The 18,371-nt window shown below is 35.4% G+C and overlaps 1 protein-coding gene across 1 annotated transcript in view; it reads right to left on the reverse strand.

The window, feature by feature from the left end:
- Positions 1–502: 502 nt before the first annotated feature.
- The window catches only part of TMC7 (transmembrane channel like 7), a 78,091-nt gene continuing 60,222 nt past the window's right edge, over positions 503–18,371 (reverse strand). Inside the window, exons 14-16 of the mRNA XM_074208180.1 lie at positions 16,627–16,782; positions 6,436–6,514; positions 503–2,688 (exon numbers count right to left, since the gene is read on the reverse strand). Of these exons, the coding sequence (XP_074064281.1) occupies positions 2,614–2,688; positions 6,436–6,514; positions 16,627–16,782 (310 nt within the window). The 3' untranslated portion in view covers positions 503–2,613. The remainder of the gene's footprint in view (positions 2,689–6,435; positions 6,515–16,626; positions 16,783–18,371) is intronic.

Here is an 18,371-nt window from a genome sequence, read left to right on the forward strand (position 1 = left end):
AAAATAAATTGATAGTATTCCATTTAAGGAAGCTCAGGAGCTCACTTCTCTCATCCTATGTTATCTTCTTGATTTGGGGACACAGTTGCCTTTGGTACAATGCCTTATCTAAAACTTTGTTGAATGAATGTGGTCTAGTAGATATTATCAGGCAGGCTTTGCAAAGCAAAAATCCATACTTCACTCTGTGAAAAAAGTCCTACCAAAGTTTAGATTTCTCTCTCTTTGGTGAGAAGAAACTACTTCGGTGGCTGGAACTTTAGGTATGATTTGATTGGATGGAAAAAACATATGTTTTCAGGAACATTTAAAAAATAACACTTTCCTTCCTCACCAAAAAAATCTCTTAACTGGTCAGTGGAAATCACTTACTTGAAGATAACACTAGACTCTCTTCTTACTACTTCAATGAGAACGCAAAAGGGTAACTTTAAAAACTAACAGATTCCCTGGATCTTTTGCTAACTAACTCTGTGAATCCAAATTACATGTAATCATTCTAAGATTTTAAATATTTTATTTTAATTAAGTTTTAATACACATTAAGCAAAGAAGAGCCATTTTTTATCCTACAGTTCTAATCAGAAGTTACAATGTGACAAAAAATTACAAATAGTATTTACAAAAGTCAACATTTCACTACAATTAATAATACATTAATCAGTATTTCTTTAACAGTGGAAAAATATGTAACAGTAATTCTTTGTTAATAATGTTGACACTGGTGAGAATGGCTACAATTCATCTTTTCAGTAAGTATAAATGAACTTCTGCATTCTCAAAAGCAGCCTTTATTGTTAAGAATATTATGAGGCATAAGGCCTTAAAGACTGTCCCTGAAAATCTCCTATTTTTGGTAGTCCATAAAAGTCCCTGCTGCAATTCAAATCAATCTTAAACTACTTTTCATTATAAACTAACTTTGTGGAATTAGGACAACAATTGCTTGGCACTAGGATTACACTCACAGAAAGGGGAAACACTTTGTGGCATGATATAGGAAAATGCTTCTATAAACAAGGATCAGTTATCTCTAAAAAAATTATCCTTGAACAATATTCCTCAGCATCAACAATCATTTCCATAAAACATCATCAATCTCTGAAAGTCAGACTACTACCTAAAGTGTGTTTGCATTTAAAAGAAAATAATACGAAACTCACTAAAATCACCTTTGAAAAACTAAACTACAACTACATTTAAAAAAAACCCTAAAAGAAAATGAACTACTTCAATAAACTTTGTGTATATATATTAAAAATATCTAGACTTAATACTCCCTTTGTAGTAATGTTATATTAGTTGATAAACCATGGAATAATTCAAACCAGTAACTCTTTAATGCCATATATTAGCCAATTTCAAAGCAGCAATTAGTTGGGGGTTTTTAAAACTAAAATAGGAGCAATAAATTATTTTGTTACATTTCCTTAAATACATGTCCATGGGCAGAAAAATTATAAATATTATACACGATAAATAACACTTTGGAATGTGCTTGTATGTGTTATAAGGAAGCTAAATTACTCCTCTAGAAATCTAGTGGAGTACATTTTAAAAACTGTTGTATCTGAAAAGGCCCTGAGTGAGTGATTTAGGTTGTTATTACAACCTGGAGTAAGAAGGATTTAGCATGAATTGAAAGGTGATAGCATAAAAATATAAAACACAGTCCTAAAATATTCTTTCCTGAACATTTCTGAAGTTTGAAATGCCTTTAAAAGGATTGCTTACAAAATATTAAAGAAATACACCTTAGGCAATCAAGGAAAACTCTACTTTTTCCTCTTTTTGAAGAAATAGGTTTTATTCTCAGAAACTACAGATCAGCCTTAAAAGAGAGGCAAAACTTCAAAGAAAACCTATTTCCCCAAAACAACTTTCTGTTCTGTTCCTACCATAGAAGTTCAGAAAGCATTGCTAGTCTTATCTATGATATTATCTAAAAATAATTTTAAGTCACATAGGAACTGCATATGTCTAATATTGATAGCTCATAGAGTAAGATAATAGATATTTTCATATCTCATCTTACCAGACTGGAGCTTAAAATTAAAAAACTTTAATGCTAGTTACATAACTATTCTTCCAATTTTCTTAGCAACTGCTAACAACATGATGGTTTAGGAGTTTATATTATTTTATAAAGCAACTTCTATTTTAGGGTCAGCATAATCCTGAAGTATTAAAAAATGTGATAGGTAAAGTTATTTTGTTGGCTTTTGCTTATTTGTATCGGTCCAGTCTCATGAACTGAAGACCTTCAAAGTCAACTTAACAAAATTTCTCAAAGTATCTAAAAAATTGATAATGTTCTCTTGTTCTGCTTTCCTTGCAAAAATTTAAATAGTCTAAGCCTAAATTTTTTTCCTGGTCACTAGGCAGAGACTCATTTCAAACTGTTGATATAGTTTACAAAATCCTCAAATACAGATTTGTAATGTAAACACTGACAATACAAAACTACAGCAGCAATAATAGAATCACAGTGCAGAAAATGCCAAAACTCTAGAAAAATACATTTAGTTTTTGTACAAAATTCTACAGATGAATTTTAGAGATTCAGTATGATAACTCAGTTGGCTTGAAAGGAAACAAAAATTGCGTCCAAAATCAGCTTGGTCGGTTTTTCATCTCTTCCTGAGAAGCTGTAAGTTTCAAAATTAGATAGTGCTTGTCTTGACTTTCCTAAAAATAAGTAAATAAATAAATTAGTTTGGAGACACAATAACTTTGTTGAGAGGCTACAACATTTGCCTCACAGTTAACTGTATCTACCTAGCCAGGGTAGGCCTTGAGGATTAGTTGGATTCTAGATCCAGTGGACAATATACTCTCCCTCTCATGCCCAATCCCCTACCCTCAAGTACTTGATAACCAGGTAGCTTCATGCTTATCAATCTAGTTTTGATGTGGTAACATAAAACACTTAGCTGTTGAATTCTTATTTTACATCTTACTATTTTCTAGTTGTATGAATGTGTGAAATCTCTGCCAGGACAGAAAACTACCTCCCTAACTCATCCAGGATAGACCACACTACCAACTGACTTGCAAGTTTTGGCCTGTTCTGTTTCTGACTTGGATTGCAGGGTACTAGACTTAAGAACTATGAGAACAAATTTTATCTAAATTCCATTGTCTTACTCAGTTCCTACCACAGTGCTCTACAATAACATAGTTTTATGAATGTTTAACCAAATAACATCACTAGATGAAGAAATGAACATAACAGACAAAGTTAAAACCAAAACCATGGTAACATCAGAATGTTAGTTGTTGTTACCATATGTTCTGCTTAATGTGGGGTTCAGTCATTCTTCAGATATGTCCTACCACTGGTGACCCCATTTTGGATTTTCTTGGCAAAGAACTTGGAGTGGCTTGGCCATTTCCCTTCTCTATCTCATTGTACAGCGAAGGAAACTGAAGCAAATGGAGTTAAATGACTAGCCCAGGATCACACAGCTCTTAAGCATCTGAGGCCGAATTTGAACTTAGGTCATCCTGACTCGTCCTAGCTCTCTGTGCCACCTCTCTGCCCTGAGCCTGCAAAGCTGTACAAGGCAGCAATTAATGGGTCATTGAGGAGGATAACAAAAACAATTCTAGAGGCAGCTAGATGGTACAGTGGATAAAGCACCATCCCTGGAGTCAGGAGGATCTGAGTTCAAATGCAACCTCAGAGAATAATACCTAGCCATGTGACCTTGAGCAAGTCACTTAACCCCACTGCCTTGCAAAAAAAACAAACAAACCCAATTCTGTATTTTAGCTTGGCTGAATTCATATCTGAACTCTTATTGTAGCCTTCTGTCTGGTCTCTCTGCCTCATCTCTCTCCCCAGGCTATATTCCATTCATCTATCAAATGGATCTTTCTAAAGCACAGCTCTGATTAGGTCACCACCCCAGTGATCCTCAATTTCCTCCAGGATCAAATTAAAAAATTATCTATTGACTCTTAAATCCCTTCATAACTGGTCTCCTCCTACCTTTTCCAGTCTTCTCCTGTCTTCTTGATATATACAGTGATGCAGACAAACTAACCTCCTAGTTATTCCTTGCATAAGATATTCTAGATACAGACCTCAGTCCATTTTCATAGACTGGTCTCCATGTTTTCCCTCCTTATCTCTATTCTTCCTAGTTTCTTGACTTTCTTCAGGTTCCAGTTAAGATAAAGCAGGCCTTTCCTGATCCTTAATGCTTTGCCTTCCCTCTGAGATGACTTCCATTTTATCCTGTCTTTAGTCTGTTTGTACAAAGTAATTTATAGATTTTGATTAGATTGTGAGGCTCCTTCAGAGCAGAGAGTGGTTTCCTTGTTCACTTCCAACAAAAACACAACCAGCCATCTGCTAACATAGGCTCCCCACTCTACTGATTTAGTCAAACCAAACTCTGTGCTCCATAATGAATTATGCTCTGGAAAGTTCTTGTGATCAAGACCCATCTGATATTTACCTTTGTCTTTCCAGTCTGTAGAACAATACCAGTCATCTAGTAGGTACATAGTTATTCACTAAATTAAGAATGAAGTTATGGAAATATGTTTTGCTTGACTTCACATATATAATGGAATGGATTTCACATATATTCCCTGCCCTCTCAATAGGTCAGGGAAAAGAGAGAAGGAAGTCCGAACTTGAAATAAAAATAAATGTTAAAAATATTTTTAAAGAAAAAAATGAAGTTAATCAAAATGGAATAGGCAGTTATCTGGATTTTGACTTTGCTTGGTGGTTGAGTGTTAAATATAAAGGGCCTAAATGAAGGGAGAAGTACTAGAGGGTAAGCAGAAAGTATAAAAAGAACAGGGACAGATTTAGGAGAAACTGCCCCAAATCTTTTTAACCCTAACCCTAACTCTTAACACTAGTAATTTGACATCATTTCTAGAGTTCTATCATATATTCAATATATATTGGCAGACACATTCCAAACTCCCAGTCCTTTCCCCATCCTCTTCTAATGCTCCCTGCAATGCAGAAAGACTTCCTATCATATTACCTTCTAGATGACAAATACTTGGAGCTATCAAACAAATTTCCCAATAAGGAGCCACAGGAGTTTTAACAGGAATAAAAAATACTTAAAGAGTGATTTCCCATGTAAATAGAACAGAGGAGTGGACTCCCACACATCTGACTGACTAGTAATCTTCCCAGTGCTACATTCCACAGCTACATGGAATTCAGAATGGAACTTTTAGGGTTATACTACATTCCTTAAAGTCCAGGATCTTACCATCTCTGTTCCAAAACAAACCTTCTCTTTACCTCCAAGTGTCCATGAAATCTAAGCCCCTTGACTGTAGTTTTTCTTTTTCTATTTCTAGCACCTAGTATTATACTTGAAATACAAAAAGGTCTTACTAGATATTTGTTCATTAATTGAATAACTGATCCAAGCACCATGTATGTTGCTAGTGCTTAATAAATGTTAATAATTAAGTCAGCATTTAGGAACTGAAACTGAGTGAGGTGAGCAGAACCGAGAAAACACCGTACACATTAATAGCAACATTGTGTGATGTTCAATTCTGATGGAATTGGCTCTTCTCAGAAGATTTGTGATGGAACTGACACATCCAAAGAAAGAACTGGGGGGGTGAGGGTGGGGTCTGAATGCAGACCAAAGCATACTATTTTCACATTTTTTCTCTTTTTGTTCTGATTCTTCCTTCATGACATGACTAATATGAAAATATGTTTAACATGATTGTACATGTATAACCTATATCAGATTACTCACATCCTGAGGAAGGGGTAGGGAAGGGGGGGAGGTAGAAAATGTGAAACTCAAAATCTTATAAAAAATGAATGGTGAAAACTATCTTAGTTAACTGGAAAAAAAATAAAGTTTAAGTTTAAAAAAAATGAAGTGAGCAGTCACTTGTTCATTTTATACAAGGGAACACTGTTGCCACATTTTCCTTTAGAAAAGTCTGGCAAGGGGCAGGCTAGGTGGTGCAGTGGATAAAGCACCGGCCCTGGAGTCAGGAGTACCTGGGTTCAAATCTGGTCTCAGACACTTAATAATTACCCAGCTGTGTAGCCTTGGGTAAGCCACTTAACCCTATTTGCCTCACAAAAACCTAAAAAAAAAAAAAAAAAAAGTCTGGCAGATCAGATTTGCCCTCTTGTCTGTCTGGGAAGATTTTCTCTCTATAAACCCAAGTGTCACAGGTCTTAGCATGTTCATACTCAGGATAGAAGAGGAAAGACTGGATTAAAAACTTCCTGACTGATCAAGGTGAATAATATGGGTACAAAGAACAAGTTAACCAACACCCCATTACACTGAATCACTAAGCAGTGTCTAGAAAGTCATTCCTCTTTTCCCTTGAAAAAATGTACATTTCCTAAAAATCCTATGACAAAAGATGAGCCATGTGTCCTCTGGGATCGTTCCAGCCAGGATTTCATCTTACCATAGCTAACTGTTGTCTAAGTTGGACCACGACTCGTTTGTGTGCTCCAGCCAAGGCAATGAAATAGAACATGATGAGGCTGCAAAAGGAAGAGAGAGAGCAAAAACAAGTTTAAGGATTTTAAAATGTCATTTGCAACATATGCAGTTATCAGAGGAAAATTTATATCTCTAAATGGTCACATCAATAAAACAGAAAAAGGACAGCAAAGAATTGGGTATGCAATTAAAAAAAGAATAAATTAAAAATTCCCAATTAACACCAAATTGGAAATCCTAAAATTTAAAGGTAACATTAATAAAATTGAATGTAAGAAAACTAATGGATTAATATAAAAACTAGGAGTTAGTTTCATGAAAAAAACTCAATAAAATAGAAACCATTGCTTAATGAAATTTTTTAAAAATAGAGAAGAAAATCAAAACACTAGTATCAAAAATGAAAAGGCCGACTGCCACTAATGAAGATGAAATTAAATCAATTACTAGAACTTCTTTTGCCCAATTTTATGCCAATAAATTCAACAATTTAAGTAAAATATAAGCATACTTACAAAAATATAAAATGTATAGATTAATAAAAGAGGAAACAGAATATCAAAATAAACCTATTTTAGAAAAATCAAAAAGTCCATAAATTAACTTCCTATTAGCATCAGGACCAGATGGAACTACAAATGAATTCTACCAATACATTTAATAATCTACTAATTCCAATATTAAATAAATTATTTGGAATAATAAGCAAAAAATGAGTCTTACAAAATACCATTTAGGAACAAATATGTTCATATACTTAAACTAGGAAGAGTAAAATCAGAGAAAAAATCATAGATCAATGTCACTAATGTGTATTGTTGTAAAAATATTTTTAAAATATTAAGAGATTATATAGAAAAAAGTTTTTTTACAAAATAAAATTTATATTGTATTTATTGTATATATACAATATATAGTGTATATATATATATATATATATATTCAATTTTTACAAAATACATTTCTATGAAAAAACTTCAAAACTGAATAAATGGATTTTTCTGGAAATGGTAAAACACACCTACCCAGAACCATTAGCAAGCATTATTTGTAAGGGGGATAAGCTAGAAGCCTTGCTAATAAGATCAAGAGTGAAACAAATATGCTTATTATCATCAATATTATTCAGGATTGCATTAGAAATGCTAGCCATAGTAATAAGAGAAGAAAAAGGAATTAAGGGAACCAGAATGGACAATGAGGTAATAAAACCATCTCTTTTTGCAGATAATATGATATACTTGAAAAATCCTAGAAACAATTAAAAAGGTAACTGAAATAATAATTTTAGCAAACTAGCAGGATATAAAATAAACCCACATAAATCATCAGCATTTCTATATATCACCAACAAAACATTACAAGAAAAGGTAGCAAGAGACACCCCATTTAAAATAACCATAGAGATGGGGCTGGCTAGGTGGTGCAGTGGATAAAGCACCAGCCCTGGAGTCAGGAGTACCTGAGTTCAAATCTGATCTCAGACACTTAACAATTAACCAGCTGTGTGGCCTTGGGCAAGCCACTTAACTCCATTTGCCTTGCAAAAGAAACCCAAACAAACCTAAATAAATAAAATAACCATAGATAGCATAAAATACCTGGAACTATACCTTCCAAGACAAACCCAGGAACTATTTGAACATAACTATAAAATAATTTTTATACAAATAAAAGCAGAAATAAATAACTAGAGAAATATTAATTGTTCATAGGCAGGCTAATTACTATAATAAAAATGACAATTCTACCCAACAATCTACTTATTCAATGCCATCCCATTAAATTACCAAAAACAATTATTGAATTGGAAAATATAGCAAAATTCATTTGGAAGGACAAAAGGTCAAAGATATTTAAAGGAATTAATGGGAAAAAATTAAAGGAAGGAAGTTTAGCAGTATCAGATCATAAAACTACATTTTAAGGCAGCAGTTATTAAAACTATCTCATACTAAGAAATAAAAAGATGGATTAGTGGAACAGAAAAGACATACAATAAACAGTAATAAATGATTATAAAAACTTTCTGTTTGAAAAGTGTGATGAGCTTTTGGGATTAGAATTCATTATTTCCTAAAAATTGATGGGAAAGGTGGAAAGCAGTCTGGCAGTCTGGAAACTTAAGACAGTCTGGAAAGCAGAACAATATTATATATCATTTACCAAGATAAAGTCATGAAGAGAAGGTCAAAATGGATACATGACCTATATCAGGGCTATCCAACCTTACTTTTAAAATTTTTATTTAAACAATAGATAATATAGTTTGATATTCTATTTTAGTGAGAGCTCTGTGGTAGCCTGACTTTGTTTACTGAAGCATTTAGTAAAGACACATTTTGATAGCCCTGACCTAAATATTAAAAGAGATATTACAAGACAATTTGAAGAATATGGAACATATTATTTATCAGACCTATGGACTGAAGAAAAATTTATGAATAAACAAGAGATAGAGATCATTATAAGATATAAAATGATTATTCTGATTGTGCTATATTTGATTACATTCAGATTGATTACAATCAAAAGGTTTTATATAGATAGACACCTGAGTCATAGGGAGCGCTGACTCCCAGCAGTAGAAGCAGTTTCCTGACCTGACAACCCAGGGAACACCAAGCACAACTTCGAAGATCATCAGGGAAACCTCTGCCAGAGTGAGAGGGAGCCAGCCTGGTCCTCAGTGCAGCTGTGACCACCAGCATAGCTGTGGCCCCTAGGGCAGCCCAGATCCCAGGAAATGGAAGCAGGTGCACAGAGCCACCCGGCAGCTGTTTCAAGAGTGCTCAGCCCACGGAGGTTAAGGGGATGGGGGGAGACTGTTGAGGTCTCTCCTCTGGCCCTGGGACAGGACTCTTGTGCTTTGTCCATATTCAGACCCTTGTCACAGTCTGGAGGCCCCCATGGCCATCCATATCCTGCAAAAGCAGGAAAACAGTCAGAACTTCACATACTGAGATCCTTGTGGGAGTGTCCCAATAATACTCAAAAGCTCAGAAAATACCCCAAACCAGGCTGGGGAAATGAGTAAACAAAAAAAAAAAAGGAAACTGATCACAAACAACTACTTTGGTCTCATGGAGGACCAAAATACATAATCAGAAGATGAAAAGTTCCAGCTTCTGCATCTAAATCCTCCAAGTAATATACAAGTTATTCTCAGGCTATGGCAGAGCTCAAAAAAGATTTTGAAAATAAAGTAAGGGAAGTAGAGGAAAAATTGGGAAAAGAATGAAGGAGATGCAAGAAAATATGATAACCAAATCAATAGCTTAGTCAAGGAGATCCAAAAAAAATGGTGAAGAAAATAACATGCTAAAAACTAGTTTAATTCAAATGGAAAAAACAGTTCAAAAAGTTAAAAGGGGAGGAGAAAAATACATTAAGAAACAGAATTGGTCAGATGGAAAGGGAAATAAGAAAGCTCTCTGAGGAAAACAAATCCTTCAAATGTAGAATGGAGCTAAAGAAAGCTGATGATTTTGCAAGGAATTGAGACTCAATACAACATATCAAAAGAATGAAAAACTAGGAAAAAATATGAAATATCTTCTTGAAAAAACAATGGAACTAGAAAACAGATCTAGAGGAGACAGTTTTAAAATTATTGGACTACCTGAAAGTCCTGATCAGGAAAAGAGCCTTGACTTCATTTTAAAAGAATTTCTACAGGAAAATTGTCCTGATATCCTTAGAAGCAGAGGGCAAAATAGAAATTGAGAGAATCCACCAATTTCCTACAGAAAGAGATCTAAAAAAAAATAATAAACCCCAGGAATATTATAGCTAAGTTCCAGAACTCTCAAGCCAAAGAGAAACTACTACAAGTAGCCAGAACAAAAGAATTCAAATATTGTGGTGCCACAGTTAGGATATTACCCAGGACTTAGCAGCATCCACATTAAGGGCTTGTAGGGCTTGTAATATTCCAAGAAGACAAAAGAGCTTGGAATACAACCAAGAATCAACTACCCAGCAAAACTGAACATCTTCTTCCAGGGGAAAAGATGAACTTTCAATGAAACAAGGGAATTTCAAATGTTCCTGTTGAAATGACCAGAGCTGAACAGAAAGTTTGATCTTCAGGTCTGGGATTCAGGTGAACAAGTGGAGAGTGGGAGAGAAGGGTAAATTATGAGGGATTTAATGATGATGAATTACATGTATTCCTGCATGGGAAAATGATACAGATGATACTCATATGAACCTTCTCATTTATTAGAGCACTTAGAAGGAGCTTTTTTAATCGAGACACAGGAGAGAGCTGAATTTGAAAGTATAATATATTGTAAAAATGGAGGCAATGGGTATAAAGGAAATGTATTGGGAGAAAGGAAAGGAGAGGTAGAATAGACTAAGATATTTCATGTAAAAGAGTCAAGAAATAGCTTTTGCAGAAGGGGCCTTAGCCCTACCCAATCTAAAATTATATTATAAAGCATCAGTCACCAAAACTGTCTGAAATTGGCTAAGAAATAGAGTGGTGGATCAGTGGAATAGACTATGTGCAAAAGCAGTAAATGATTACAGTAATCTGCTGTTTGATAAACCTAAAGAGTCCAGCTATTGGAATTAAACACTCTTTTTATAAAAACTGGGAAAATTGGAAGGTAGTATAGAAGAAACTTAGATTAGACCAAAGCCTCAAACCCTATACCAAGATAAGACCCAAGTGGATACAGGATTTAGACATAAAAAACAGTACTATAAGCAAATTAGAAGATCAAGGACTAGTTTATCTGTCAGATCTATGGAAAAGGAAGCAGTTTAGGACTAAGAAAGAGATGGAGAACATCACTAAAAATAAATTAGATGATTTAGATTATGTTAAAGTAAAAAGCTTTTGCACAAGGCAATTTATAGATGAAGAGTTCAAAACAATCCATAGCCATATGAAAAATTGCTCTAAATCATTAATTATTAGAGAAATGCACATTAAAGCTTCTCTGAGGTACCCCCTCACACCTCTCAGATTGGCCAGAAAGGATAATGATCATTGTTGGAAGGGTTGTGGGAAATCTGGGACACTATTACACTGTTGGTGGAGCTGTGAACTCATCCAACCTTTCTGGAGAGCTATTTGGAACTACGCCCAAAGGGCAACAAAAATGTGCATATCCTTTGACCCAGAAATACCACTACTGGGTCTATACCCTGAAGAGATGATGAAAAAGAGTAAAAACATCACTTGCACAAAAATATTTATAGCAGTCCTGTTTATGGTGGCAAAGAATTGGAAATCAAGTAAATGACCTTCAATTGGGGAATGGCTTAGCAAACTGTGGTATATGTATGTCATGGAACACTGTTGTTCTATTAGAAACCAGGAGGAGGGGGGGCTAGGTGGCATAGTGGATAAAGCACTGGCCCTGGAGTCAGGAGTACCTGGGTCCAAATCTGGTCTCAGACACTTAATAATTACCTAGCTGTGTGGCCTTGGGCAAGCCACTTAACCCCGTTTAACTTGCAAAAACCTAAAAAAAAAAAGAAAAAAAAAGAAACCAGGAGGGAAGGGATTTCAGGGAAGCCTGGAGGGATTTGCATGAACTGATGCTGAGCGAGATAAGCAGAACCAGAAAAACACTATACACCCTAACAGCAACATGGGGGTGATGATCAACCTTGATGGACTCACTCATTCCATCAGTGCAACAATCAGGGACAATTTGGGGCTGTCTGCAATGGAAAATACCATCTGTATCCAGAGAAAGAACAGTGGAGTTTGAAGAAAGTCCAAGGACTATTTCCTTTAATTTAGAAAAAAAAAGTGATATCTTATTGTCTGATATTGCTATCTCTTATACTTTATGTTTCTTCCTTAAAGATATGATTTCTCTCTTATCACACTCAATTTGGATCAATGTACAACATGGAAACAATGTAAAGACTGACACATTGTTTTCTGTGGGGGTGGGGGAGGGAAGTAAAATTAGGGGAAAACTGTAAAACTCAAAATAAATAAAATCTTTAATAAAAAAACAAAAACAAAAACAAAAAAAGAAATAGCTTTTGCAATGGTATGGAAGTGGGGAAAGTTGAGGGGAGGGAGGGAGCTTCATTCTCATCAGAAATGGCTCAGATAGGAAACAACATATATACTCAATAGGGCATAGAAATCTAGAAGAAAAAGGATGGAAAGGGGATGGGAGAAAGCAGGAAGAGATGGGGGAGGTAGGGGATAGAGGAGAGGGTAGATCATGGGAGGGGATAGTCAGATACAATGCATTTTTTTTTAACTTTTTGCAAGGTGGTGGGATTGGATGGCCTGTCTGGGACCACGGGGATGGGTAAGTGCTGGGTCTCTGGGGTGGGATGTTGACTTGGCCCCAGGACCAGTGCTCTGTCCACTGTGCCACTCAGCAGTCTCACAGAACACTTTTGATGAGGGACAGAGTGAAAGGAGAAAGAAAACATAATAATAGGTAGTGAGGAGAAATGGATGGAGGGAATTACAATCAGCAACATCAACTGTGGAAGTAACTTCTCTGATGGACTTATGATAAAGAATACAATCCACCACAAAGACAGAGCTGATGGCATTGGAACACAGACTGAAGCACATTTTTTTCCCTCTTTCTTTCAATTTATTTCTCATGAGATTTTTTATTTTTGTGGGGGGAGGCAGGATTATGCTTACTCTTAAAATGAGAATATTTTAGTAATATGTAAATAAAATTTTTAAAAAAGTTTTATACAAATAAAACCAAGATTGGGTGGAAAGCAGAAAATTGAGGAGAAATCTTAGAGTTTTTCCTATAAAGATCTCATATCTCAAATATATAGAGAACTTTGTCAATTTAAGAGAATTTATTCCCCAACTGATAAATGATTAAAAGATGAAGAAGCAGTTTTTATATGAAGAAAAATGCTCTAAGTCATTATTGATTAAAGAAATGCAAACCAAACAACTTGAGCTATCTTTCACATCTACCAGATTGGTTAAAATGATAGAAGGGGGAAAATGACAAATTTTGGAGGGCATATGGGAAAACTGAGAACCTAATACATTGTTGGTGGAACTGTGAACTAATCCAACCATTTTAGAGAGTAATCTGAAATTATGCCCAAAGAATTATAAAATTGCATTTATTTTTGACCCATCTATTAGATCTATTTACCAAAGTGATCAAAGAAAAAGGAAAAGAACTTCTAGATTCCAAAATATTTATAACAGCTCTCTTTGTGGTGGCAAAGAACTTGAAACTGAGAGGATGCCCATCAATTGGGGAATAGCTGAATAAGTTGTGGCATATAATTGTGATGGAATGGTACTGTGCTATAAAAAGTGATAACCATGATGATTTTAGAAAAATCATGGAAAGAACTACAAGATATAATAAAGAGTAAAATGAACAGAACCAAGAGAGCACTGGATACAGTAACAGCAGTATTGTTTGAAGAATTAACTGTGAATGACTACATTACTCTTAGTATTATTAATACTCAATACAACTGGGGCGGCTAGGTGGCACAGTGGATAAAGCACCGGCCCTGGAGTCAGGAGTACCTGGGTTCAAATCCGGTCTCAGACACTTAGTAATTACCTAGCTGTGTGGCCTTGGGCAAGCCACTTAACCCCATTTGCCTTGCAAAAACCAAAAAAAAAAAAAAAAAAAAAAGAAACTAATGCTACATGAATGTCATTTACCTAAAGAGTGAGTGGTAATGAAGTTTAAAAAAAATACTCAATACAACTACAAAGAATCTATGAAGAAAAATCCTATCCACTTCTAAAGAAAGAACTAACTGACATGTGCATAGTATGATTATTTTATATACACAAGCACACACATATGTGGGGGGAGAGGGGAGACCATTGTATGTCTGTATGTATCTGCATGTATATATGTGAAATGGTGTCTTCTCTAGTGTGGGGTGGGGAGGGAGGAAGGGAAACAGTTCAAATCTTAAAATGGAAAAAGTCTTTAAAGGATTTTAATCATCAGGGGAAAAGCCTCTGCAAACATTATTGACAAGAAAATATAAAGCCCCACCCTAGATATCAAGCCATAAGTGAGTCAGACAGCCAAATATAAATAAAAAGATTCTTCCTTGAAAGATTTAGTGATGTGACTGTTCAGTTAACTCTTCACTTATCTGCCACCGTAACGGAGGATAAGTCACATATGATATAAAAAAATAAAAAGATTTCCCCTCCTTGGTCCTGATCTATTATTTCATGATATAGGAAACTCACAATGAAGAGGCTCCCTCTAGCAATGCAGATTGGCAGCTTTTCTGAAAGGTATGGCCTTCAACCAATGGGCTCAGGGACTAAAAGATTATGTAATTTGCTCAGAGTCACACAGTCAGCATGTGTTCAGAGGTGGTACTTGAACTCAATTTTTCTTATCCCCTGAAACCAGTTCTCTATCCACTATGCCATGATAATCATCTAAAAATAATAAATACTTTAAACATAATAATTGATTTGGATTATGCTAATTTTGCACATGATAGGTCACTTTAAGTAGTATTCAGTCCCATTAAGCCTAAATTCAGTTCAACATAATCCATCCAGTTCATTTTCCCACTACTTCAATGTATATGCTCCAATCTAATTAGGTTCATTTTTTTGTCCCATAAATAGGTCACACTGATAATAATAGCTAATATTTACATAGTACTTTAAAATTTACAGAATACTTAACAAATTTTATCTCATTTTATTCTCACAACAACTCTGGGAAAGAATAATTATTCCTATTTTGATGGTGAAGAATCCAAGGAAGACAATGGTTAAGTGACTTGTCCAGTGTCACAAATTAGCTAGTGTCTGAGGCAGTATTTGAACTCAGATCTTCCTGACTCCAGGTCTATCACCCTCTCCCCTGTGTCAACTAGATGCCCCCAGTTCTCTGACAGACTACTCAGGGATACAGTTAGTACTCTCTATCTTTTTATCCCTATCACTGCCTTGCACAAATTAAGAATTTCATAAGAATTGTGTTGAACAGAATTCCCACTTCTAGTCCTTCTTTCATTCTGTCCTGTTCATCTAGGATGTTCTCCTCTCTCCCCTCTGACTATACACATCCTAACCATTTTTCACTGTGACACTTCAAAGACTCAACTCCACAATGCCTTACCTGACTGAAGCCCCCATTACTAAGAGATGATGTCATACTATTCACCATTTAATTATAGGCAAGGACAATGGTATTTCCCCTTCATTTAGTCTCCTATGTGTCAAACTGTGGTTTGATTACTTTTGACCCTTCCCTTTTGTCACCTCCCACATCCAGTCAATGACCACATATTACTGATTGAACATTCACAATATATGCCCCCTTCTCACTTTTTCATGCTACTATTAGGTCCTCTCCTGATTTACTGTGATAGCTTCTAATAAACATCCTCCTTCTTTCTCTACATTCCCATTCTAGGTAGGTAAGTAGTATAGTGAGAAGATTGCTAACTTGTCAGAAAAACCTGAGTCTGAATGCCTTCCTAAGGTATTAGTTAGTGACCTAGGCAAGTCACTCAACCTATTTCAGCTTCAGTTTCCCCATGTGTAAAATGTAATAACAGTACTTATGTTGCAGAGTTGTAATAACTATAAAGTAAATAACAGCACCTACCCCACAGAGCTGTTGTAAAGATCAAGGGAAATAACATATATAAAGTACTATGCAAATCTTTAAAGCACTATATAAAGTTAGTCATCATTTTTGTTATTTATTATTATTATTAATGAGTCCACCTCCAAGCTTTCATTCCTGTACAAGAAACTGAATTATAAAATTGTAAAGTTAATCCAACCTTTCCATTTCACAGGTGAGGAAATTGGGATTCAATGAGGTAAAGTGACTCTTAATAATAGTTGACCTTACATTTCTATCATATTTTATAATTTACAAAGCACTTTACAAACACTGCTTTACAACATCCATGTGAGACAGGTAGTACCAGTATTATCCCCATTTTACAGATTAGAAAACTGAGGCTGAGGGAAAGGTGAAGTACTTTGTTCAAGGTCCCACAGTTAATAATGGTCAAGGGTGGGATTGGTGTAATTGCCAAATCCAGAGCTAGTCTATCTAAACCATGATTGTATGACCTACCATTCTGCTGCCCTGATTAATCTGATATCTACTGAACACTAGTTCAGTAAAATAAAAAATAAATTTACATGGGCTTTACTCACCAGATAACAATAAAGAAAGGCACAGCAAATGCTTCTGAAGTGATGCTACGGATGAATGTTTGAAAACCCTTTGGAAAAGTGCTTATGGTCTTAGGAACAACATCCCAGGAGGTGTTATAATTTGTGAATGGTCCACAAGCCTTGGAAGATGGAAAGCTGTTGAAATAGATCAGTCATTCATGTCAATAGTTTCATGGCAAGACTTACACAAGATGCACAGTGAAGTAAACACAGCTGAGAAACAATATATACAATAACTACAATGATGTAAATGGAAGAACACCACAAAACTGACCATATCATCCCCTATTTAATCAACTCTAGCAGCTCCCTATCACACCCACTATAAAATACTTTGGATTTTATTAATTCTTTTGGATCAAATATAAAAATGTTTGCTATTCTTAAAACCTGGCCCCTCCTACTGTATCAGTCTTCTGTATCTTATTCCCCTCCAATAATGTACTCTGCAATCTAGTGACATGACTGTTCCTGGAGACAACATTCCATCTCCTCACTTGAAAAATTTTCATTGGCTGTCCCCCAAGCCTCAACCCCACTTCCTAACTTCCCTGGCTTCCATCAAATTCCAACTAAAACCCAAGCTTCTACAAGAAACCTTTTCCAATCCCTCTTAATTCTACTGCCTTCCCTCTTCCTATTTATTCTGCATATAGTTTGTATGAGGTTTGCATGTTGTCTCCCCCTTTATTCTCGGAGCTCCTTGGGACCATGGATTGGGTTTTTGTTTTATTTGTTTTTTACCTTTCTTTGCATCTCCAGAACTTATCACTGTGCCCAGCACATAGAAAGTACTTTAAAAATACTAAATGACTAGACTGACACAAAATAAATTAAAAAAAAATAAATGTTGCATAATTAAATTAATTGAGATGGAGATCATCTCTTCCCAGTCATGCTTATTAGCCCAGTTGATTAAGTAGCAACACAACATAATTTGTGGTGCTCATTTTCTAGAATTGTTAAGATACAGCAAGTCAACACCTAAGTTCGACCCTAAGGAAGTCATGAGAAAACACTTGCCCTCCCCTACTTGGCAGAAGTGGGGGAGCCATAGGGGCAGAACATTGCAAAAATTAGCAAAATTTTTTCAATATATTGATAGGTTTTACTGACTTTTTTCTTTTTTTTTTAAGTTCTGGACTATATGGTGTGGTTCTTTGGAGAAATAAGGATACAGGGAGAAATGTAAGCTTTGTAAAAAACTAAACAAATTTTTTTTGTTTTTGTTTTTTTTTTAGGTTTTTGCAAGGCAAATGGGGTTAAGTGGCTTGCCCAAGGCCACACAGCTAGGTAATTATTAAGTGTCTGAGACCAGATTTGAACCCAGTTACTCCTGACTCCGGGGCCGGTGCTTTATCCACTATGCCACCTAGCCGCCCCAAAACTCAAAAATTCTGATAAAAATTTCTTTATAAAAATAAAAGCTTCAGGGGCAGCCAGGTGGCGCAATGGATAAAGCACCGGCCCTGGAGTCAGGAGTACCTGGGTTCAAATCTGGTCTCAGACACTTAATAATTACCTAGCTGTGTGGCCTTGGGCAAGCCACTTAACCCCATTTGCCTTGCAAAAAAACCTAAAAAAAAAAATAAAAAAAAATAAAAGCTTCACTAAAGGCTGATAACTCCTTGAATCTTTATTTTCTACAAACTAATACTTTATTAGACAAAGAACATCTCAGATGCCGTTAAAATTTTTTTTTCAAACTTGGGGAAAAAAACAAA

This window comes from Macrotis lagotis, chromosome X, assembly GCF_037893015.1.
Source record: "Macrotis lagotis isolate mMagLag1 chromosome X, bilby.v1.9.chrom.fasta, whole genome shotgun sequence".
Classification (NCBI taxonomy): Eukaryota; Metazoa; Chordata; class Mammalia; order Peramelemorphia; family Peramelidae; genus Macrotis; species Macrotis lagotis.